The 25,146-nt window shown below is 38.4% G+C and overlaps 1 protein-coding gene across 3 annotated transcripts in view; it reads right to left on the bottom strand.

Annotated features, from left to right (window-relative positions):
• PARD3B (par-3 family cell polarity regulator beta) overlaps window positions 1–25,146 on the bottom strand; it is a 394,146-nt gene that overhangs the window by 257,614 nt on the left and 111,386 nt on the right. For all 3 annotated transcript variants that reach the window (XM_038141819.1, XM_038141820.1, XM_038141821.1), the window contains exons 3-4: window positions 19,578–19,746; window positions 4,087–4,193 (exon numbers count right to left, since the gene is read on the bottom strand). In XM_038141819.1, coding sequence (XP_037997747.1) covers window positions 4,087–4,193; window positions 19,578–19,746 — 276 coding nt within the window. The remainder of the gene's footprint in view (window positions 1–4,086; window positions 4,194–19,577; window positions 19,747–25,146) is intronic.

Raw genomic sequence — 25,146 nt, 5'->3', positions numbered from 1 at the left:
CATCCAACCTGGCCTTGAACACATCCAGGGATGGGCATCCACAGTTTCTCTGGGCAACCTGAGCCAGTGCCTCACCACCCTCACCATAAAGAAAGAATTTCTTCCTCATATCTAACCTAAATGTCCCCTTGCAGTTTGCACCTATTATTCCCTGTCCTGTCACTACATTTCCTGATGAAGACTCCTTCTCCAGCTTCCTTGCAGGTCCCCTTCAGATACTGGACGGTTCCTATGATGCCTCCACACAACCCTCTCTTCTCCAAGCTGAACAGCCTTACCTTTCTCAGCCTGTCTTCATAGAGGAGGTGCCCCAGGCTCCTTATCAGCTTCATGGCCCTCCTCTGGACTCCCTCCAAGGTCCACATCTTTCCTGTACTGGGGACCCTAGAGATGGATGCAGCACTCCAGGTGGGGTCTCACCAGAATGGAGTAGAGAGGCGGAATCCCTACCCGCAACCTGCTGGTCATGCTTTTTTTGCAGCCCAGGGTCCAGGCGCCTCTCTGGGCTGCAAGAGCACATTGCTGCCTCACCGTGAGTTTTTCATCAGTCACCACCCCTCCAGTCCTTCTCCGCAGGGCTGCTCTCCATCACTTCTCTGCCCAGCCCACCAGTGTGCCTAAGTACATTAAACTACTACTGTATCCCTGAAGTCCTCTCTGGATACCTAGGGAAGGAAGTTTTCATTCTTGAAAGCCTGGCCAGGGCTCTGTGATCCTAACTAGGCAGAAAAGCTGAAAAGTAGCTTTAATAAAGTAAAAAATTCATTAACAAATACTTTTTCTTCAATACAAACAAAGAACAAATTCTGATGTGTGTTATCCCTATTTTTCCCTGATTACTGTCTCTAAATTTTCCAGTGGCAGCTATCACAATAAGGAAAGAGATGTTTGGATGAAAAAAGAAACTCAAATTTTGTACCATCTGTTAAATGACTTCCAGTCTGAGGGAACAGATGCTGGACTTCACTAACGGTTTTTGATTGATCTAGAAGTATTTTGTTAATTGGGGCTAAAACTACAGCTAAGATGTGTCAGAGAAAATAGGAAAGTATAGCTCAAATTCTCCTCAACCTACCTGGCCACTCAGAATAGGTTTTGTAATATTTGTAATCATCATATAGCATTAAAAAAATCAGATCTTCCTTTAAATAAATGGGACAACATCTGAAAAACAGAACACATGCTCTGCTTGAACATATACTCTGCCATAAATACTGTGAACAGCTTAAATGGTTCATCAGGTTCTACCAGTTCACCTGAATGGGACAGCAAAGTTCTTTTCTTGTATTACTGCATGTTTGCTGTCCTATTTCATGCATTACTCATTGTACAACTGAAGTGCACTTTCCAGAAGGTAAATCAACCTTGTCTTCAGAGAATCCCATGGTAGCCACCTCACAAAAATCTGCTGAAGCACTGGTGTATCAGTGTAAGGCAGCCTATGGGTATTACTACCACTACTAGAGCCCACTGCCAATTCCATGTGTACCAAATACCAAAATGCCAGAAGTGCCAAAAAAGCTCAACTAATTAGGAAAGTCAGTTTCAATTACAAAATAATTGCTAAGATAATTGTGGCATAAATACAGAGATTTAATTTTCACTTACATGCACATGTTTCATCTAGCAACAGTTCTGGGTTTTCTAATTTGCATGTGAGTAAAGGAAGCAGTTCAATATGAAAAAAACTCTGGTTTGTGGCAAAGGAAATTCAGCATTAGTTTTACATTTTCAGCAGCAATGTAAAGAACGAATGAATTTTTTTCTAAATAGTGCTTTAACACTTGAAAGACTATAGCTGTTTTCAAAATGCAGTGTTCAGTTATTTCTGCCATGTTTTTTAATTTTTCAGACATGGATTTTCCTGCATGTTTTAAAACAATCTGTACCTAATTTTACCTACGTTATTTAAGCTTTCTGTGTTTCTCAGAACATTATGCCAAAGCATATTTCAGTATGATTGATCATGAGAGTTTTAGAAATGTTCCAAAAATAAGAGAGTAAAATATTTTGCTGTAATAAATTTTTGCTTTCACAAAAAAAACCAGAACAACACCAAATCACAACTTTGAACTTTCTGGGCCTCCCCCCCCCCTCCCCTTTACATGACATATTTTAAAAAAGTCCTTCTCCACCCCTGTTACTAGTCCAGCTTTGACTGTCACCCCTCCAGCTGACGGACGGATGCTCTGTATTTTTGCACAGGGAATTCCTTTAGGCTTAGAGGACTCTTTTGTACTGATGCAAGTCAGTGAAGCATGCTGATGTTTTAACCTCCAAGTATTACTGCAATCCTCATGTAATGGCATAAAATGCACTTGTCACCACTGAAATGACATAAAAAACCCAACTCAACAAAATGCTATTTTTTCCTTCTTGATGGTCTATAAAGCATTCAAAATACACCCTGGAATGAAACAGATTTCACTTATTTTTCCACCCTTTTCTGCCATTTTCATGGTTATAAAATACCAGGGGTGAGCATTATGTACTGACATACTCACTTTATATGTTTCCCAGCTTTGCCAAGAGTGTAAGATCCGCACTGTTAACCAAGAATTCTTCTTTGTACTTTCATTTATCAGACTAAGTCAGTATTTCATTAATATGTAAATGCTTGCAACAAACATCAAGAAAAACCTCTCAGCTCAAACAGGTCTGACAAATGATGCAGAACTTTGACAAAGTTCAGCCCCCTGTAACATCATAATGTACTTGGAGAGTCACTAAGACTTTTAAAATTGCACCACTTAGCAAATAACACAAGCCATTGCAAAATAAGGTGTACACAAAATATTTAGATGAGCATGCATTTGGCCGTGCAAAGAGAAACAATGAACAGTCAATGAAAATCCTGTATTGGCCTTCAGAATTAGAGTGTTAGAGTGAGACTCATAGAACATTATTAGCATACAAGTCAGCTGACTGTATTTACTTCCTTTATTCCCATGAACTTAACTCAAAGTTTGGTCTTAAATGCACCTTCAGCTGAATGATTCCCATCTCCAGCACGTGTCGCTGAACCCCAGCTCTCCCCCACAATGTGCCTACACAGCCATTTGTGGAACCTTGCTCTAAACTAGTTGTGATCTAGTCTGAAACATCCCTCCTGCACCAAACAAAGACCCAGGGTTTCTGAGTGTTGCTTTGCTTTGAAATAAACCAGCAACAGATTGTTTTGCACAGCTGGGACAGGGAGTGAATTGCAACATTGCAAAGAGAATCTAAAGGGGAAAAGGCATAACTATTACAAGCAAATGAAAACAGCAGCATCATTTAAGCCAGCATTCATATGGTCTAAAGAAGAGCAGAACTAGATCCAACACAGCTTTCTAGGCAAACACTAAAAAATAGCTTTATTCTGCTCGAAACTCTTATGTGTCCCAGCCGACATTCAGGGATTCTAAAGAATTTCATTGGTTTATAAGTAATCTAGGAACACTTTCTTACACACACAAAGCTTCAGATCTTAAAACTGCAAAGTAGAACATGTGGTCCAAGTGTGACTAAGACAGCATCACTTTAAGAAGATTAAAGACAGTCTGCAAAAACATATGAATAAGAGTTACTGCATTTTCACTAACTGTGGCTTTGCAATGGAACTTAGTAATAAATATATTTCAATATATTGAAAACAAATTTGTCCTCAAAAGGGAAGAGTCAGGTAAAAGAGAAAAGTGAGATAAAGAAGAGACCATGCAGGACAGTAGCAGGATACCAAAGATGACAGAAATGCCATTAGAAAATGAGAAGAGAAAGAGAAGTGAAAAAGAATGTGAGACCAAAGAAGCAATGGTAAACTGGACAACACAATACTGAACAAATAACTGCTGAAAGTTCCGTTCATATTCCAATGCCTTATGACACTATTGAACTTTATGTAAACCTCTTATTAAAATATATATATATATAGAATCACTGTTCATTGATTGCATCATCTAAAATAGTATTTTTTCCAGAGGAAATTCTCTGCTTTACAGAAAATGAGTATGATGCATTTTGTTATAGACCTAAATACATGTACTACTATATACCAACAGGTAGGAAAGGTTTTGGTCTTAAAAAGGTGAGTTACATGACACTTACTGCCACAACATGCTTGAGACCATGGTCACTGGGATGAGAAGTGCTTGGGAAGTCAGCAGGTGCACCCAAGGCTGGATCACTGCTCCTCCGTACCAGAAGTGGTGTGCCTGTGAGACAAAACAGAATTCAAAGGTTCACGGATGCTCAATTAGCACAAGGGAAAACTTCATGTGGTTAAATAAGACAAGCACACAGCACTTAAAAATAAGCTTATCTGTGGTAATGTCTGCCTGGTTAAATTACTAGATTTGATAGGGTTGTACCATTTCAGATTTACTTAGCTAAAAAAATAGTAACATCTTTGTGCACTGATGTAATAGACCTCCATCCATGAGCTACCTAAATTAGGTAAAAACTGCTGACAAACAGGAGAAAAAGGCACTTGCTCAAAAAAACAAATGACTGGTTGCATGTATCTGTGACCACATGTACCATCAAGTGAGCAAAACTGAGATTACAGCTGTCAGTTATAATACTAATTACAGTGGCTGGGGCTGATGGCAGCCATAATTACTAGATCTAGAAAAGAAGTTTGAACATGCAACAGTTTTCTTGTTAGATGCTAACAAAGCTGGAGTGATTCTACCACATTCACTTTCAGCACAACTTTGTCAATATAGCTGGAATAAATACCTCGTGTTGATGAGGGGCATCCAGAGAACCTAATGCTCTTAATCCTTCCTCATGGTGAGCAAGTTTTTATATGCAAGTAATCCCTTCTATGCTCACTTCTGCAGGAGACCAGTAAGAAAAGCAGAAGAAAGATTTATATTTGTGTCCTGGTATTAAGGAAATGCTTAAATATCTGAAGGTGAATATTGGTTTTTCTGCCAAGTGATTATCATCTTAGTACCAAGAGCTATGCATGTTTTTACAAGGAGATTGGGTAGAAAGGGACTGATCACCAAATTTTCTGTGATTTTCCGAACGTGTCAATAGGTCAAAATGAACCACATCTCTCCACCCAAATATGCTTGGTCTTCACATAAAGCTGAGGAGAAATTTGTTTCCTCTCCAGGCATATTTGGTACGAAGGTGCATAAAAGCTAAATATAAGTCACAGCCTTCTTTAAGATAAACACCTATACCTTAAAATAAACTTTTCTGTGTATGACTAAAGTTTCTGGTGGCCTGTATCCGATTTTTTGTCTGCCTTCAATACAACAGCTTGAAAACAGACGATGAAATGTTCCTGGTGATTCAACACAACCTGGTCTCCAACTCCCTTTGACATAAACATGAACAATACAGAGAAACTATTGAAAACCCTTCACACACTGGTACTTTTATTTGTCAAACTTGCCCAACTCAATGAACATACTGTTTCACACACTCTTCAAAGCTGTCATCCCAGCCCCCTTCCTCATTTCTGTCCTCCTTTTTCCAAGGTGAGAAATCCACAGTAACTCAAAGAGGGTACCAAAAATTCCCCACAGTCAACTTAAGAGGACAAAGATGGGAAGGGAGTGGGATGAGTGACTCCACATAAAAACATCATTTATATCAAGCTCATCTTCCTCCCAAAGCCAACACTCTGAAATTAGATTTCTCCTTTTTTCCTGAACTGTCTTCTACAACTAACTCCTCATTTCTTCCTAATTCGTCTGGCTGAGAGAAAGATGAAGGCTCCCAAACCTGTGACTGCTGGGAGACATGACTCCTGCTTGTTCCAGGACCTTCCAGCAGCTACATGCCAGGTGAAGAGGTCTCCTGTACCACACCGCTCCAGCACTTCTCTCTGCTCTCTGTAGTGATGCTTCAAAACCCTCCTTCTTACCACATTTCCGATTCTCAGTTCAGAAGATCTCCTTTCACTTGCTTTTTGTCAGTGTTTTCCAAAGAAACTGAAACAAAATTTACAACTGTCTAACTTTGAAATCTAAGTCTGTAGGAGCAGCAGGATTATAGAGAATACTATTCTCCAAGTTTGGGAAGATGGCTTTGCAGCTATTTTCTTTTTGTTCCTGCAAATTTTTGCTTATTGCCATGAAACAATGAAATTTATGGTGCTCATCTGGAATGCTTCCCTACTTGTAGAAAAACAACTGGACTTTTTGACTATTATATATAATGTTTTCTCTCTTCTCAGTATGTTGTAAATTCTAGGGTCTTACAGATAATTTTTTACTTGAAGAGAAAACCAGAGTCCATTTTCTTCATTTTTTAAATGTATTTACAGACGTGAAACATAATTTCTCGTACAGAAATATCACACATCATAACATTTCTGTGAAACAAGTCAGCTGTAATCTTTAGCTAAAATTACACAAAACAGTCCCTCTGGCCCTTATTGTTCTACATGTGCACATCACAAAAACACAAAACGAACCTTTTATTAGACAAAGATAAACGGAACCAAAATGTGCTTGTTAATAGGAGAAAATCCACAGCAAAGAGGACGACTGGATGAAAGAGATGAGAAGAAGCTGTTCTGCCCCTCCTTTTCAGAAGAGTCCCTTATTCCCTTTCATGAGACAGCAATTCTCAGCAGCTCCTGGAGCTAATGAACTCTGCTCCATCTCCCCTCATCTCCTCTGTGGCTCGGCTGTTCCCTGCCAGAAGAACACATTCCATGCTGCTTGCTGCATTCCAGCCTGCACCTCTCCCACGGGCTCCTTTCTTTTTCCAGCCTTTCCCCACCTCCTCTGCACTGCACACTTAGGTCTCTTGAAAGCAAGCATGCTCCCTTGCATTCCCAAAGAGAAACCTCCCCACATCTAATGCCCCAGACTCAACCTGATTCAGGAGCTGGACCACATCCGCTATCCATACATACCTCAAATTCATTCATCCTCATCTTCCTCAGCCATGAACCAAATGTACTGAAAAACCATCGGCAACACTGCTTATTACAAACATGCTGTAGAAAATTACACCCATTTTCTTAAGAGAGTCTGTCATCCGTTTCCTTCTGTCAGGAAACTGAATGCTGCCTTTTCCTTACAGCTTTCCTTTAGCCAGGCTGTGTTTCCACATTATTCTACTCACGCTCTTACATTTGTGCTGAACATTTATAACAACCAATGTAAGTTCAAACACAAAATCCATCTTTCCCTGAATGATGAGAGAGAAAGGAACTCCTTCCTGCATACCAAGTTTATCACAGGAACACATTTTTTTAATAAACACTACTGTTTTGTGCCAGAATGCACTCTGTATTTTAAACTTAGGCACTCTGCTCTAAAAAATAGTTATCCTCATCTTGCAGCACTGCATCAGGAGTTCACAGACAACAAAAACTGAAACACAAAAATTTTTCTCATAATGACAGCCTTTAACCTCCCATTGTTTAAAAATTTGCAGAGTACCTTTTAACCTTTTGTTATGGTACTATAAGCATCTTCTAAGCACATGTGTCAGCCTTATTCACAACACATACCCTCAGAGAAAGCTGATGAGGAAAAAGTCCTGCAGTTATCCTTGCTTAAAGTCTAACAATTATTTTCAACCAATGTAGAGAAATCTTTTCTTTTTGCTAGCATCACCCTCAAAAATTAGTATCTACACAGACTCATGGTTAACAGTGTATTTTCCCTGAACTCCTTTGTTTTGGAAATATTTTTTTAAACTGCAAATATGGTTGAAACAAGCATATGGTAGAAACCACACTTAGATTTAAATTGGTTGCATTAGGGAAGGAAAAAAAAACACAGAAGAGTGATTTCTGCCATTTGTGTCCAATTAGAAAATGAAATTTTTTGTCAACACAATGGCAGAAGAAACATCTCCATACCAGATGTAACCCGATTGTCTTAGTTTGTTTTGCTAGTTATTTAAAAGCTGTATGCAGACATTAACACATACCATGACCAGGAGTGTGCTCTGCCTCACTGAAGCCCTCTGGTAGTTCAAAAATCAGCATCTGAGGTTAGGGGGGACCCTGACAAACCAGAAGTGATGTGTTCAAGAACACTGTGCAACAGCAGGTAAACAATGCAAGATCTGGATTTCTGAACACAAACATTATATGGGTAACTTTGGAGCTCCTGCTGCCCCTGCTGAGGCCCCCCTAAGCTCTACAGGGTTTCCAGGCTCTGAGTTCTAGCATCAGATTTCAGGCCTACATTTACAGAGTTGAGTACCACTCAAGATGACCAAATTCACAAAAATATTATTCCTATCCTTTCCTTCCTTAATTTCACTCATTTGCTCTAGCGCCTCTTTGCTCAGGAAAGCACAGTCCACCCCCAGCCTAAACTCCCTTTACTCTTGGAGATATAGGCTGTAGGTTGCTAAAAAATGCTGAAGACACCCAGACTTTATCACCCACAAGAATTTTTAGTAGGTTGAGCTATCTATAATGCAGTCAAATCATGTACTAAAAATCGATTTTAGCAATGCTGTGGATGTAAACACTCTCAGATGACTTTTAGGTAAGCTGACAAACCAAGGAACACAGGAAGCACAAGCACAGGTGTACTGTGCTGCTGCATCAGTGACAACTAACATGGTTGCCTGGTTTGTTTTTCTAGGTATCAGCGAAGGATAATTCTAGAGCCAAATTAAAGATACACTTGGACAGAATCCTGTAAGTGGGCAGAAAGAGATTTACAATAAATCACCTAGGCAGTTAAAGCCATAATTTAAAATTCTGTTCCTGAATATAAAAACGCTGACTATGATGGGAAAAGAGCTGTCCATCAAGCGTGTATCAAACGATCAGCTACTGAAGGCCATACCAATGACAATTACTCTGCTGCCTGCGTCCAAATTACCCCTGCCTGGACAGACAGACAAATTATTTTCTTACCTGCAGATGCCCCCAAATATTTTTTCAGAGCTCCTTCTGAGCAAATCACAACATCTCAAGCCAGAACACCTAAATACCATACACACACAAATGTAAAGTTGCATCGCAGCATGGACAGTTCTTGGCTACAAGAGCTCTGAACAGACACAAAACAACAACAAACATTTATATTGAGAAGCCAAAATTGCTTTTAAACCGGTCTTGTCATGAAACAGGTCAGGCCCTGGAGAAAAAGTTACAAGCAAGCTTTTAATTTATATTTAAATACATAAAAGATTAATATATGTGCCTATTTTTCTCCTTTTTATCTGACAATTTTCACATTAACAGGAATACAGACAGTTCTTCCAATCAGCACTTTTTGAGAGCACTAAGCAATCAGTGTGTGCAAATTTGTTCACCCTCAGATATATTGCTTACCACCACCTGAGGCACCATGGAATGGTTCTGCCATGTACTTCAAATGTAGCTGACACGGGCTTGTATGCTCTACCTTGTGATGGTACTGCACAGCTTTTTCTATTTTTTAAATGTACAGTGCTATGACGATGTGATTTCTATGTTTAAAGCTAACTCAAATTGCTTATAATAGCACCTATTGATACAATTTCAAATCTACAGCTGTGCTTCCCAAAGTGCACTTCTTAAATTCCCATGGACAGAAGATTAATGAACTAGGATGGCATCATGGTTTAGACAATTGACCTAAATCTAAAAACAGGTGAAAAACCAGTTCTAGCAAGAGCTGTCTTTGACACATCAACCCAAGATACTTCCCTAACACTCCAAATGAGGTGTAATTTTTCTTACGAAGAAAAACAAAAGCAATGGCCTACAAGTAAAACTCAGGAATGGCTTCAAACGGGTACTGTTTTGGGGTGATATTTTTCAGGGCCAGTTATTTTTAAAAAATTGTTTTCTCTGGTTGCATGTGCTATAATGTATTATGCCCGGTTTCAGTTATGAAGCACAAGAACTGTTCTCTCTGTTTTTATGACCAGAATAGAATTTCTCTGGTGTAAACAGGGTCTAATGAAGCAACTATGGAATGTTTACATTTTCAGCTTTGGCAGTTTCAAAGATGGACATGTAAGAATCATCTACACGTATTATTTCAATCATATAAATCCCGTTTTCAGGATCAAAATCCACATCCATACAATAAGAAGTAAATCACTTCTCAAGGCACCAGGACATATCCATCCACAGAGACTGTACAAATAATTCTGGTACCTTCTTCCCATTTAAATATTTTTCTCAAAAGAGCTTCCAGACGGACAGGACTTGAGTTTGGACCTTAACCAGGTATACTTTTCTTTCACTTAAGGTCATAACACAAGCCAGATATAGAGTAATTTCAGGATCTTCTCACCTCCATCAACACAGTGCTCCTATTTCAGTGCTCCATCACACAGACAGGGAGCACCCAGACTTAGTGCAGTCCAGGGAACAACATGCCTCTGCTCCAAAGGATCCTGGGTACAAGTACCGCATGGAAGAGACTGGGTAAAGGGGAGGGAGCTGCAGCAGATTCCTGGAGCAAGGCTCAATCAGTTCACAACAGCCAGTTGTGACTTTTTTCCCCCCGTCCAACTCAAACTCAAGCAAAATGTGCAACTCCTTCCCTTGATGGGCAGACTGGTCAGGAGTTTTGTAAAAACACATTGGCTTTTACAAAAAAGAAGCAGCACTTTCCGGTATGGGCCTGGCTTTCTCTTATTCTTGTACAAATGAAGCATCTTCATGAATCTCAGTATTTTCCATCAACTGACTGATGTACATCCTGCAATTTCCACATTCAGACATAAGATTTTAACAATAAGTTACAGCCACCTCAAACATCCTATGTTTTTCAATTATTATTTTGAGGGGAAGAAGTGTTGCGCTCCATTAGAATTTCCCTGTACACATAAACACAGGGCTGTTTTGCTTTGGTTCTGATTGTTTATTTGTTCGGAGGAGTTGAGGTTTGGGGGTTTTGTCTGGGTTTTTGCTTTGGTTGGTTATTTTTTAATATCCTTCCAATGGCATTCAGATGTCAAAAGAAACTGAATTCCAGATATACTTAAAGCACAAGTTGTCTTAGTCATGCAACTTGCTGAACACAGCAAGAAGTATTCATCTTAATAAAGACATCGAGTTTTTAAGCAGCATATTACCTGTAGTTACTGCATTTAAATAAATCATTTTAGGGAAATATATCCTATAAGATTTTAAAACTAATAGATCTTAGACTCTCACACCTTATTTTTATTCACAGATTGAAAGGTGAAAATAAGTATTTCTTCTATTTCAATTCCCAGCCCATTTCTCAACTTCAAATGAAATACTTAATGAACTGTACTACTTGAATAAACTGACACAAAGAAAATATTCTGTGCACCTGCAAAAGAGGCCATGCTGCCAAAAGCTGGTTTAGCACTTCAGCTAACATCAGTTACAGGTGCTTATGCAGTCACTTTTCCATGGTTCAATGATTTAATTTTCTTTAAAACTTTGGCAGCTAAACTGTACAGCTTGAATATCACTTTGACAGCATTTTATCACAAGTAGTAGAGTTGCAAAGCAATTTTTTTGAGTATTTTAAATGTATTTTAAAGGACAATCACAAATTACAGCATTAGTACACATTTCTGTAATAATTAAATATGACCTGTGTTTTACATATCTAATTTAAATTAAGAACCCTCTTCTATTTTGACATTTCCATAACAAGAGGTGTCTTACTCTTGCAGCTATTATTTTCTATTCTGGTCACAGTAAATTAATTTTAGTCTTAAATTTCCATCTTGCTCCTAACAATTTTCAAAGATAAAATAGCAAAACCTCCTGAACCCGAAACTTTCTGTGAGGTTGCAAGGAATAAGAACATAAGAGGAGCTGTATTGGGTCTACCTCACGCAGCATCCTGAATCTAACAGTGGTAGCAAAGGGACAAAGCCTAAGAGTGTTGTCTCCTACCAGGCTGCAAAAAATAACCTTTGAAATATTGTCAAATCTGTGTGGCATCTAGACAACCATATTTCAAGACACTGATGAGCCATGTCCTGTGCGTTTGTCTAATCATATTATAACTCATCAATTTTTGGTGTTTTAAATCAAATTTTATAGTTTAGTTGAATGCTTCAGAAGAAAATCAGTGTATGGTTGTTTTGCTTTGCAACTTGTTGAACATTAGTTGTGTTTGATACTTGAGTTTTTACATGGTGAGGAAATTGAATAATAACTTCTTATTGATCTAATATCTTCAGATCTTTAGCTGAAGTCCCAATTGTTTTAACTTGAACAATTTCAAACTATCCATCAGCCAGGCGTAGCATGCTCATTTTCTACCTCAAATACACATTTTGCCATAATGCCTCAGAGTTAACACACCACAAGTACTGTACAGAATTATAAACAGACATACACTCCTCTGTCTTACTCAGCACTAAAGGGTACTGACAGAGACCGAACTGCAATTTTTAAGTATGACATCATACTACAGCCTTTCAAAACCTTCAGCTGCAAATATTTAGCTAAGTGGGCTGGTCTTTTTAAAAGATACTACCTCAAAAACTAGCTATGCATCATATTACAAAGATACCAACAAAACCAGCAACATCACAAAATCTGTAAAACAGACAAAATCTGAGTAAAAGCACTGACATCAAACAAAGTGTGTCAAAAAGCACTGTTGACTTTTATAATGGAATTTATTCCATCTTTTAAAGTCCCATTCATTACCTTCCCCAAACTCTTCCCCAAGGTAATAAAAGGCTGGAAAACAACATCCCAGCTAGAGAGCTACTGCAGAAAAGTGTCTAACTTGTGATGGAAAAATATTTTTCTCTCTAGTTAACATAATTTTATGGAGATACCCCTCTTACTCCAAAGTAAGGAATATTAAACCAAGTCCAAAGGGAATAGAGACAGGCAGAATAATTGATGAGGAACAATCTTATGGGAAATCAGAGACAGAAGGGCTATTAAAAAGAGATACTTTAGTAACAAACTATGCACATAAATTTATTACCTACCCTAGCACTAAATTCCTGGGTACAGTGAAAGGAAGGAAAGACTGGCTTGTTTTGTAAACAGGCAGCTCCAAGACAGAAAAACACATGGAAATTTTATATACATCTTTACAGAAACCATTAATGTATTATTCTGCTGCAATACAAAGATAAAGCAAAACTCATTTTCATGAATCAAGGACAACTAAATAAGACCAAGCTTAAGTCATGAGGTCAAAATATACCAGACTTTCCCTCTGACTGAAATGAAAAGTTATCTTCAAACCTTTAGCTTGCCTGAGAACAGAAACCATTTGTTTTAGAAATGCAAGTAGACTTAAATTGATCATCACAATTCTTTTAAAGCAGATTACACTGGATGCCACAGAGGAGGAAAATCTATCAAGTACAGTGTCATCCTCACAACGCCTATAGCGAACAGCAGAGAGCAATACTTGATATCATTACTAGGAGAGGAGCCATCCAGTGCGCTGAAAGAGAACACAGCCATATTTCCTTAAGGAAATCAGCAGTATTCCCTCAATCCACAGAAAACAGCATGTTCTTCCATAATGCATTTCTTTTGAAATGTACCAATTTCAAAATGTTAGTTTTTCCTGGAGTCTTACAGGAGAGAATTGTGACTTGAATACAGTACACTCCATGTACTGACAAACATCAGAGTGCTGAGCCAATAAACTGACGTTGCAAGATTAAGAAGAAAAGGATGACTTTCATGAAAGAAAAAGTGTCTTTCCTACTTACTCTTGTATGCTCTATATAAGGCATTAACAACCCTTGGTTTATCAGATTAATAGTTTCACATTGTATGTTTTCACAAATTTTAAAAATACATAATAATGTGGTTTTCTCTGTATTTAAAAACACAGTCTGCATATCTGTAGTATCTCAACTCCAACTTGAAAGAGGACTAATCAAATAAATGTTGTTTAAAATGCCCCCAAGCCTACTTACAATGCTTCCACTTCAAAGAGGATGAGAAAGAAAAGAAATTCCTTCTGAGCTCTGAAGTTACACAGAAATTGTCAACATCCGTACCCTGGAGGTAACAATTTAATCCCTGTCAGGCCTATCAGGGCAGAAACTTCCAAAAACTCACCGAAGAAACTTTCCCTTCAATTCCCTTAGACTTCAAACTAAGACACTGCCAATGAAAGCACCTCTGCTGACTGACTTAGCAACCCAAACACATAGGGCAAATCAAAGTATTTTAAACAATCCCATGAAGCACAATTTAAACTAGAAAAACTCCAAAAGCAGAGGAACACATTAAGCTAATTGAGTATATTCTCTGTCTGAAGCACCTTCAAGGCAATTCCATAACAGTGCAAAGTAACTTTTCCCAAATGTCAAAAAGACATGGCCAGAACACCACCAACTGCATCAAAAATGGACAATGAAAACCTTCTAGGCTACTGTGCTTATTATCCTGCACTAACTAGCCCTTCTGAGGGTTGAAACATTCCCAGAAATCTCTGTCTTCAGAGGACAAAACATTCAATGAGAAGATACTACATTAAATGTCCAGAACCGAAAGAACTGACTGCTCAAAAGCACAACTGCCTGCATGTAGCTTTAACTCCAACTACCACTACCATTCCTAAGCTTATTTTAGGAGAGACTGTAATCACTCATTCCAACCATTATTTACACCTAAGTCTTCCAGTCGTCTAGAACACTGATCAGATGTGCAGACACGTACATATAAAAGGAGAAAATCTCAGGGATTTGCTATAAAACAAAGTCATGCAAAACTTGAAATACTGAAGTTAGACCTTTCAATGGCAAAATCAAGACACTGTCCTATTCAACAGTGAAAGCTTGCAAAGGGAGGAGTTAAAAAATACTCTTGTAAACTACAGGAGTTAACCTGCTATCAATAACTGTTATAAGGAATTATTTCTTTATCTAATCTCAACTTTAAATGAAGTTACTAGTTTAGGTATCAATCGATTAAGAGCATAATTTTATTGTAATAACCAACAAAGTAATTTAATTGTCTCTGCTTCCAGACAGTAAGCAGAAAACAGCTGCAGATTCTTCAAACCAATTCCTAAATAAAGGGAAAAAGAATATATAAAGCAACAGAACAACAACAACAAAAGAAATCATGGAGATGCCTACTTTAACCTTACTTTTTCCATACCTTAGTATTCAAAGTCAACAAGCATCTTTGAATGCTGCGTGTCTTCTTCCGGACAAAATCCTGACTACTTAACACTAAGGAGATGAGCAAGACAAAAGCAACACCTAATTTTGTGTGTACTCAACCATCATTTACCAAATGAAGCAAACAAAACACTAAGCCAGCCATGAGGCCATTTCCAGCTCAGAGTGACTTGTCCATAAAACGGATCCTCCATAAATAAATTAGTGCTCTCTCCTTCCTGCCCATATGGACTGAAAAGGAAAAAACAAATTGACATAATGAAAATAACTCCCCCCTTCCTGTTCCATGACCCACCATGTGGAGAAAACCACTAGAAAACAACAGTAAAGTATGAGGTGCAAAAGGGAAAGAGGAGCACTACTGGCATGCTTACAGGTGCACAGAAAATTACAAGACAGTTTATGAAAGCCATAATCTCTTTCCCTGGGATGTGTGTTACCTTACACTCACCAAGGGCTGAAGTCATGCAGCTACAAAGTATTCAACACACTGTGATTTCACTGTTCATTGCAGGGTTTTGTCTATACACAGTTTTATAATTTGGAAACATGGTACCAAAAAAAGGCAGTGAAGAATTGGCAATGGTATTTGGGGTTAGAGATGTTGAAGTTTGTCTTCAACACATTTTTCAAATGTACATCAGCTATTTCAGCATTTAGTTGCCTGTATCATTCTTTGAAAACTGTTGTCATGGCCACATCATTATTGCACTCTGGAACATTCTGCTCACAAGAAACAGGAACACAAGACAAGCTCTGCTGCCATCTTAGCAACTGTCTCAATGCTCTCATATCTGCAGAAATAACAAAATCAGTAGATCAATTTCTTCCCTATTTCAAACAGCTGCCTGAACACATTAAACAGCTGTGTGCTTCTCTAAATTTTGTCATATATATTTGCAGGTTCTCTATACCATTTGTATTGTAGTATGAAATGTTTTCTTTACCCGAGTGCAGATTCTGTCAAATTGGGATTTTCGCTTTTCACTATTAAAAGACACTGCCAGCAACAGCACCTGATAATCCAGTGATGTGTGGCAGGGAGGGAGGCACTTAAATCTGTTTGTATCTCACCTCGTGTTATGGATGCAGAAGATGCCATGTCCATGAACACTTGAAATCTGCCTGCATGTTTCTTAAATTACATATAAGAACTCACAATTGCACTTGTTTGGGAACAGAGCTAACTTTAAAAGTAGAGCAGTGTTTATTTCAGGGAAAAGAAAACAAATAGCTGAATAATTTCCTGAACTATTTTAAGGAAATACATACTAAGAAAGTAATTTGATATCAAGTAAATTAAACTTACTTTTTTGCTCTGCTTTCATATATTGGCAAAAATTTAATGTAAAATATAAGGTTATTTTAGCTTTTGAGTCAAATACAAGATTGTTTTTAATCTCGTTTACTTTCAGAGTTACAGATGATAAAAGGAAAAATAAAGGGTAATCAACTACATAATGGAAAATCTATGATTTCAGACAGTCAAGCTGATCACTATTCTAGAATAACAAACAGAAAAACACCCTCAAAGAAGTAACCATACAATAAAAATACCAAAAAGTAAAATTATGCCATCTCTATCTAAACAGGAAGGGTTTTAAGGTATGGTATAACACATGGTTAACCTAACTAGGTCACATAGACAATTTATGAAAGACAAATGTTTTAAGGCAGTATCTCATGTGTCTGTTCTAATCCAGTGGCAATTCTCTCACATCTGACAATAGCAGTGTTTCGTTTCACGTGCTTATTAAGCACCAAGCGCTAAGTATTACACAAGTAGATCATTAGCCAGACATTCTTTCTACATAAAAACATGGATCTGATTTCGCAAAATATAAAACATCCAAAAGAAATTAACCAGCAAAATTGTTCCACAACCTGACAATTCATATAACAATGCATTTCCCTCCTAAAAGCATTCTGGACAAATACTTGGAAAGGTAAGTACATGACAGTTCTTGAAGCACAGCTCTACCATGGAAAGCAACACTTTTTCCTACATATATATTCAATCACATACGTGCTCCCAAAATAAGAATAGCTTTATAAACTAATATTATTTATTTCTACTAGAAAGTGGGAGTCAATTCAATAATTAGACAGGAAATCAGACTACTGTGGTTCATGCATCAATGATATTGATGCAACCAAACTGTCCTTCTATTTCTTCATTTTCTTTTCAATTTGCCTCTAATGGAAATAGTCACATAATTTAAGGACCAGGCACTTGTACACAAAAGATAAAGGCAAAAATTAAGTCCAAAGAATTGTAAACAATGAAGTAAAATCCAGAAGAGAAAATAATTACATTTCAGAGTACAAACTAAGTTACAGGACTAACAGGCAGAAAATCTTTCACTTACCCTGTAAAATAAACCAATCTGAAACAGGACTGAGGAGACAAACCCACTACATTTATGATCTCTTCTTTTAAGAAGCAAGCACCATTTTAACTTCAAATATATGTTAGTATTGCACTGAAAACAAAAATAGAACCCTGACTGCTCTTTCCACAATATATTTCATCTTCTTTATGCTCTCCAGTAGGATTTCATAACCCTTAGCAAATTAACTATGTGGTAGCTTACTGATGAGCTCAAGAGCTTGAGCACGTAACTGCTTTACATGAAACTGTATGAAGCTCAATTACTCCTCTCTCCAAACCTCAACTTATGTAACAACAGTATGTGAGACTAAACACTTTTTTTTTTTAAAGTAGTGCTCAGAGGTAGTTGGAGAACAATCTCTACTCTCTGAAACATGCTAAAATGTGGTAACAGCACAATTTAAAAATATTAAAAAAATTAAGTGGCAAAACTTTTAACTGCTGAACCTTGAGCTACAAGCTATTCCATATCTCATGCTTACCAAGCAAAGACAAATACATACAAATTATGTCAATAATAAGTCTTGTCTTAAGATATGAGTTATGAGAAATTCCCATGTGTCATTAAATATGGAAAAAGATAATTCTATTTTAGAATTCTATTTTAGAATATGGATAAAATAAAAATAATATAAAATAGAATAAAGTAGAATAAACTAAAAATAAAATAAAATAGAATTTCTATTTTAGAATATGGAAAAAAACCAGATAAGATCCATTACCACAAATTTTACTCTAAAAATTCTCATGCAGCTTGAATTTTAGAATTTCCTACAGCAGGCACAAAAATGAGCTCAGACTTCTGTTTGACGGTAAGTTACACATCTTCATCCAGTGAACTTTAGTTGAAATTGTATTTTAGCTCACTGCTTTTTTTAATTAGCCTTTTCCTTTAAAAATGTAATTAAAATAGACAAGTGAACATTCCATTTCTCAAGTTTTAATCAGACTACTCCATGAGAATAGCTCAACCAGAGATAGTACTTCTACACTTTCCCCAGCTGCTTACACTCAGATTTTATTGCACAACACTTGGAGACTGTCAGCAGCACTCAGGAGCACGGGCTGAGCTGGGCAATGGGCACCGGCAGGATGCAGAGAGGGCTCTCCTGAGTATCATTCATTTGTTTTACAGACACAGAGTCACAACATTCACCTTCAATCCAGTTTTGAAGGCTTCTTATCCAGTGCTTAGGTGACAGCTCAGCCTACTCTCAATCCAAGAACGTTTTACAAACTGCTTTGTGTGCACCATACAAGACTCCAGATGCTTATAACTGGAAACCAGTCTAAACTCCTGGCCATGCAGGCACACTTGAACAACACAGGGCATCAGAGTTGCAGCAGTTCATGCAGTACCCTCTGATGTAAGAGGGAATTAAGCAGCAGCCTTTCCTAATCACAGCCTGCTCACTTGAAAGTCAGAAAGGCAAGTGGGCCCAGCGCAACTTCTTGCAACTTCTTCAAAGGCAAAGAGCTGAACTGTTTGCAACCAGCATATCCCTCTTCCCACCTCCCACACCCAAAACAGGGCACTAGCTCAGCTAACTGGTAAAAGTACTTGCACGTAGCAGTTTTACACTCATTTAAACCAGATTCCTAAAAAAAACCCTGGGTTTTTTTTCAATGGTTGTGGTATTTGAAAATACTTAGCAAAGGTTTCATCTTGTGCTCTTTCAGAATACTATGATGGATTGTCAGTAACTCCTGGCCCAGCACAGGGCATCCCCAAGAGTGCTAAGGAGAGTTGTCCAAATGCTTCTTGAACTCAGTCAGGCTTAGTGCAGGGGAACATGTTCAAGTTCCCAACCACCCTCCGGGTGAAGAACCTTTTTCTAATATCCAACTTAAACTCCTCCTGACTCAGCTTCATATCATTCCTTAGGTCCTGTCACTGATCACCAGAGAGATCAGTGCCTGGCTGTCCATGTCCCCTCACAAGAAAGCTTTAGACCACAGTGAGGTCTCCCTCAGTCTCCCCTTTTCCAGGCTGAACAGACCAAGTGACCTCAGATGTCTCCCATATGGCCTCCCCTCAATGTCCCTCATTGAACTGCAAGGCAAAAAACGGGATGCTAAAAAAAAAAAACTTAAAATATATAAAATCAGATTACAGACACACAGAAAAAAAGAAAAATTAAAAAACCATACAATATATACATACCCAGTTTTAGGGCAGAAGGAGTCACTTCAATCTCACCAACGGGCTGAAAGGCAGCCAGCTGAGTTGCTACCTCCGTCTCAAAGGAGTCTGGGCTATTTCTGTCTGCCAAATTCCCATTGGTGCCATCAATCTTACGGGGGGTGTCTTGTTCATCATAAATGGCAATCAGCTATCAAAACAAAAGATAATATAGTTTGTATAAAGTATTTCCAAACTTCACTCTTTAAAAAAAGCCCCAAAAGCTTATACTTCCTTTAAAGTACAAAATTAATGATCTTATTGCAGAACAGCTAACAACAAACACACAGATTCCAGAAAGCACAGACATTTGTGTTTAGATACATTGACTTCAATATGACTTAAGTATATGCTTCAGCACTGCCCTGTGCTGACACACATTTCTCAGAGTTAGCATGCTACCATTAGTGTGCATTTTACATTATTTCAAAACACTTAGAGATGAGCATGTTTAAAAACACAGAACAGCATTTAATTCTTGGGGGTAGAGGGTGTTATTAGGTCTAAAAAATTTTAGTGCTACTGACTGACGTACTGCACAAAGGTAATGCAACCACAAAGCTGTACTGAGTGAGCAGATGCACGTTTCATTTGTAAGAATATAATAACTACATTTCAAGGATAAGATCCATCCAGCACAATGACAGAGCATGAGGCCTCCTTAGCTGTCCAACCCTTGCCTCTGTAAGGATGAAAGTTTCATGGTCCAGCACAGCACACACACACGCACAGCACTTCTCTACCCACCACGAATCTGCCCCTTCCTCCCATCCTGCCCTGCAAGCCTGGACCAGGTACAAGCTTCTGAGAACTGCCACTCAGTCACTGGCTCTTATACCACTCCAGGCACCTGGGAAGGCTCCAAAGTCTGCTGTCCAAGATCACACCAGTGTGGCCATGAAAACGATAAACAACAGAATAATTATTTTTTGCTTGTGTTAACCTAGTCTTTAACAAAGATTATCCTTTTGGTCTCTATTAACTTCAAGTGATCAGACTGTGATTATGCAGCCTCATCAAGAAGTGACTCACACACATGTAGCTAGGTATAAATTGTATTAAAGTTCCAGGAAAACAGTTAAGCATGTTACAGCTCCGGGAAAACAAACCAAAATATAATTAAAATGAAACAGAAGAGATTATGTTCTCAACCCTGGGATGCTTGGCACCCCAGAGTCCTCTCCAAAAGCAGAAGAGGTAAGAGTAGCAGTTCAAGCATTTTCCCTACCCCACCACCTGACATGACATAGCTCTTGTGCCATTTAAATGGCAAACACTTTGCCTAAGGTGCTAATTTATTTTACTTTTTCTGCACTCCTTCAGATTACCCTATTGCTTTCCCAGCTAACCATGAAAAATACCACAACACACACAAGTGGTTAGGCAACATCAAGATATACACAGAAACAAGTTTAAAGGATTGATTTACTACTTTTTATCTCTCTCTGTGTTATTTTAAGGTATACATACGCTCTCTCTTATAAAAATATTAGTACATCAAATCTCCTCTGACACTTCCAGGAAGTGTCAACAATTATATCCTATGAAAAACAGTATACTGAAACAAACGTTTAAACAAACTCATTTGCCCAAGGGAAGAAATGAATGTATGAAGGAAAAGGAAAGAAAAATCCTGAAGTGCTTCTAAAAGGAAGAAACTGACATTTTCAGGTCTTCCACTCATTTATAATTTGGTTGCTAGAAATGTGTCAGCTCATATTTATCAAGACATTTCAGAGACATACAAAACCCCTTAAAAATTAGGTAGAAAACTTGCTCTCTTTTTCCATGTGGAGCCTGTTTCCTTCCCATGGCCATACAACTAAGTTTTTACAACACACAATTTGCTTTTTTACTTGTCCAAAGCATATAGAAGATTCACTCCAGTAACAAGGAAAACTCTCTTTGTAGTTTATTCCTGCACAACATGCAAAGTACCCAAGTGTTCACACTGCATTAATTATGTCCCAAAATTACATATAGCCAAAAAGGCTGACTGAGGTCCAGATATGAACAGATCACAGCAATTTTCTCCAGAACCAAGAAGAAACAAATCAAAACCCCCATCTTATTTTCATTTCTTTCTAAAATGACTATTCATGTTCCTGCTATTATGGCAGCTCATTCTGATTCAGTAAGTTCCACCAATATTGTACACCAAAAGGTTTGCTTTCTCAGTCTCACTTTCGCTGTGGAAATTTAATTTCTGCAAAAGAGGCTGTTACTAATGAAGAGGAAATTGGAGATTGTGTAGGGCTGCAGCACTGAAAGCACTTTAGGTAATAGCAGGATACAAAGTTCATTTGAGCATCCACAATGTAGAATGGACTAAATGGAACTCGGTTGTGATTTGATGGGAACAACTGAATTCCTCAACCAGACCTAGCCGAGTTTCCCCTTGGTTTCACACCACAGAAATCATATTAAATGCTACATTACCTTGGAAGATTCTACACTTACTGCCCCAGGACATTGCAGAGGTGAAAAGTAGGAATTGGTAAAAAAAAAATAGACAAAGTCACGGAAAACAGCAGGAAGAACAGTTAAATAGATAGGTACAAGCACTACTTCAGTCTTAGAAACGTCCAAAACATGTAGCAGTATAAACCAGAAGGGCAAACCAGGACAAACTGATGCTATAACCACTCTACTTCTGTGCGCTTTCTGCAAGTATTTTCCACTGGTCACAGGCAGAGACCAGGGCAGTAGCCACATACTATTACATACTGTGGTTTCTAAGCACCACACTTTTCCTCAGTCCTCTAAACTTCAAATTAATCTTGTGCAGAAATAATAATATAAAATTAGTTTAACAGGCAAGTCAGGCCACAGACTCCTGACACTGAGATATGGCAGACACCTTACCCTCCTGCCAGCCCTGAGAGGCAAACTGCATCATGCCCACAGCACAGCCATGTCCCTGCACTCCCAGCAAGGCTGCTCCTGCTCCTCACCACAGTCACCTGTCACTTCCCAGGGTGGGTCCCCACATCTGCTTTTGAAGGGCCCCACAGTGCAGGGACTTGGGCAGCTGGGGCTGCCCCAAGGGCTGAGGGAGTCCTGCATTCAAAGGCCCTGCCCTGCACAAGGCCAAGGGCATCAGTGGTGCCCACCCCACCTGCAGAGGACCCAGGTCAGAGTTCTGATTGCAATGACAATATCCTCATGTCACCAAGGGTCCCTAAAGCAGCTGCCCTAGCACTGGGTGACACTGCCCAAGAGCTGAGGTTACAAGTCAAACACCTCCCTCAACACCCGCACGGGAATGAGCTGGGTGCAGGCACATTGAGGGGCAGAAATCACAGCGCCCAAGTGTGGGTAAAGCCCCCAGATCTCTGCCTTATTCAGAAGGATCACAAACATGTGACTCGATGCTTCTGTCAGCTCTGCCCCTTGATGTACCTGCCACTCTGGTTCACCAGACAGGGAGGTTCAGCACATGGAGACACGCTGGCTCCTCTCCTCACAACTCTGGCAGCAGGGGCACGAGAAGAGATAACACTACACCTCTTCCCAGTTGTACCCACACCAGCACTCCTCTTCCACACTCTGAGCACGAGCAGACAGGGCACAGTTGCAAGCCAACACCTGCAATACAGCCTGGCAAACAGCTGGAAGAAGATTCCACCTGAGCCATACCTCACAGGCCCAACACCTGCCTGAAAACAGGAAGCCTCTTACTGCTGACATTCTGTGAGTGACCTCTGAGAGAAACCCATGGGTTCTTTAGTCTACACCTAGGCCCTATTTTGACAGATTAAAAAAAAAAAAAACCAACAAAAAAAACCAAAACCAACGAAAACCTGTTTATTTACAGTATGGAATGAACCAGTAATTAAGTAACACAATCTAAACTCCCATTTTTTACAGAGTGTGGAAAGGAGATGCTACAGTACTGCCTGTGGAGGTAGCAAAGATGTGATGCCTTTCCCCTCCAGTGAAATAAACTTTGTTTTCTAAAATGTTTATTTGGGAGAGAACTCCTCAGGATCACAGTTACAGCAGCATCTTATCAGAAGCAGTTCTAACACAAATACACCGCTAATCAATCAAAGTATTATAAATATCTGCTTCAGCTTTTCAAAGGGATTTAGTACAATTAAGGTTATGTAAATTAACAACTCAGAAATAATTCTCGTAATTGACTTCTCATTTTCAGTATGGAAAATTCTTTAATTGGAACAGACTGCCAAAATCTTCTGATTGAAAAGAATTTCAGGATGCATTAAGAAATCCCCACAAACATATCAATAAAACAACACCACAGCTGGTAACACTAGTTTATTCTTTACCAGTTCAATATTTTCAAATATTGAGAATTCAGAAGGTCAGCTGGTTGAGGTTTTCTGAACACACCAAAATATTACTGTAGACATTCATAAATTGAGCAATTTGTACAATTTCGTACACTTGCTGTAGTCAGGCATCTCTTTTTTAAAGGTTATTTAAGGAACATGAATATTTATTGTGAAAGATATATATGTACTTCCGTATTGGTGAAATGTTTCTACAACCATTATTATTGTTATTGCAATATCTATTAATATCCTACCAGTTACATAGAAAATCAATAAATTACCAAAATTTAGTACTGATCCATCATTTTTGGTTACTGAACTCTCTCTACCAATACTGACATAGTCACAACACAAGGCAGCAATAATGAACACTTCCATTTTATTAGCATTTTTTGTGGTATCTTATTACAACGCACTGTGATACAGCCAAATTTTAACTTTCTGTGATGCCCTATGGTGCAGCTCTTCCAATACTTTACTGATATTTCAATTGCAAAGCTTGCAGAAAAGTAAAACAAGATTATGTACAAATTACGCGACTCCATTTCCCAACGCACTCATTGGATTAAGATCCAGCAGAGGCACACTGCAGCTGTGCCTCCCTGGGCTTGGGAAGGGACACCACACACACAAGAGCCATCAGAAGTCCTTCCAAATTAATACTGCAACAGTTTTGTTTCAGTCCTCACTAATTAAACTTAATTAAACATAACTTCATGGAGTTTCAGAACTCTAAAGAAAGACATTCTCACCTTTAAGGCACTTGTTTGTTAAGTCAGAAACAGCTGACTTTACACTGCCCAATACACCATTTTAAATAAAAGGTTTCACAATTATTTCTCTTCAAATTACACTTTTGACAACTAGATTATTGTTAATAAGGTTAAAACCTGTATATTTTACTAGCTTTTCTGTACTGAATTAGAAAATAGACACCACTATTTCCCTTCTGACCCAAACACCAGGCATTTACATGAAGTATTAAGGAAGAAATGGCAAAATACAAGCTTGTTTGCAATTAAATTAATCAGCTTTCAATGACTGTCAGGATAAAATCACTAAGAGAAGTTCTCTGTCATAGGCTAGCATTGGTACATGATTGAAAATATACAATTTTCAACAGCTGAAATTACATACTCAAAAACACAAAAAGCAATTAAATGCTCAGCTTCTACTAAATTTTTCATTCAAGTTGGATGTAAATTTTTACTCCAAATTTCTTTTTTCCACATTCACTTTATCTAGACCCTTCT

Source organism: Motacilla alba, chromosome 7 (genome assembly GCF_015832195.1).
Source record: "Motacilla alba alba isolate MOTALB_02 chromosome 7, Motacilla_alba_V1.0_pri, whole genome shotgun sequence".
Lineage (NCBI taxonomy): Eukaryota > Metazoa > Chordata > Aves > Passeriformes > Motacillidae > Motacilla > Motacilla alba.
This window is presented reverse-complemented; position numbering and strand designations above follow the sequence as displayed.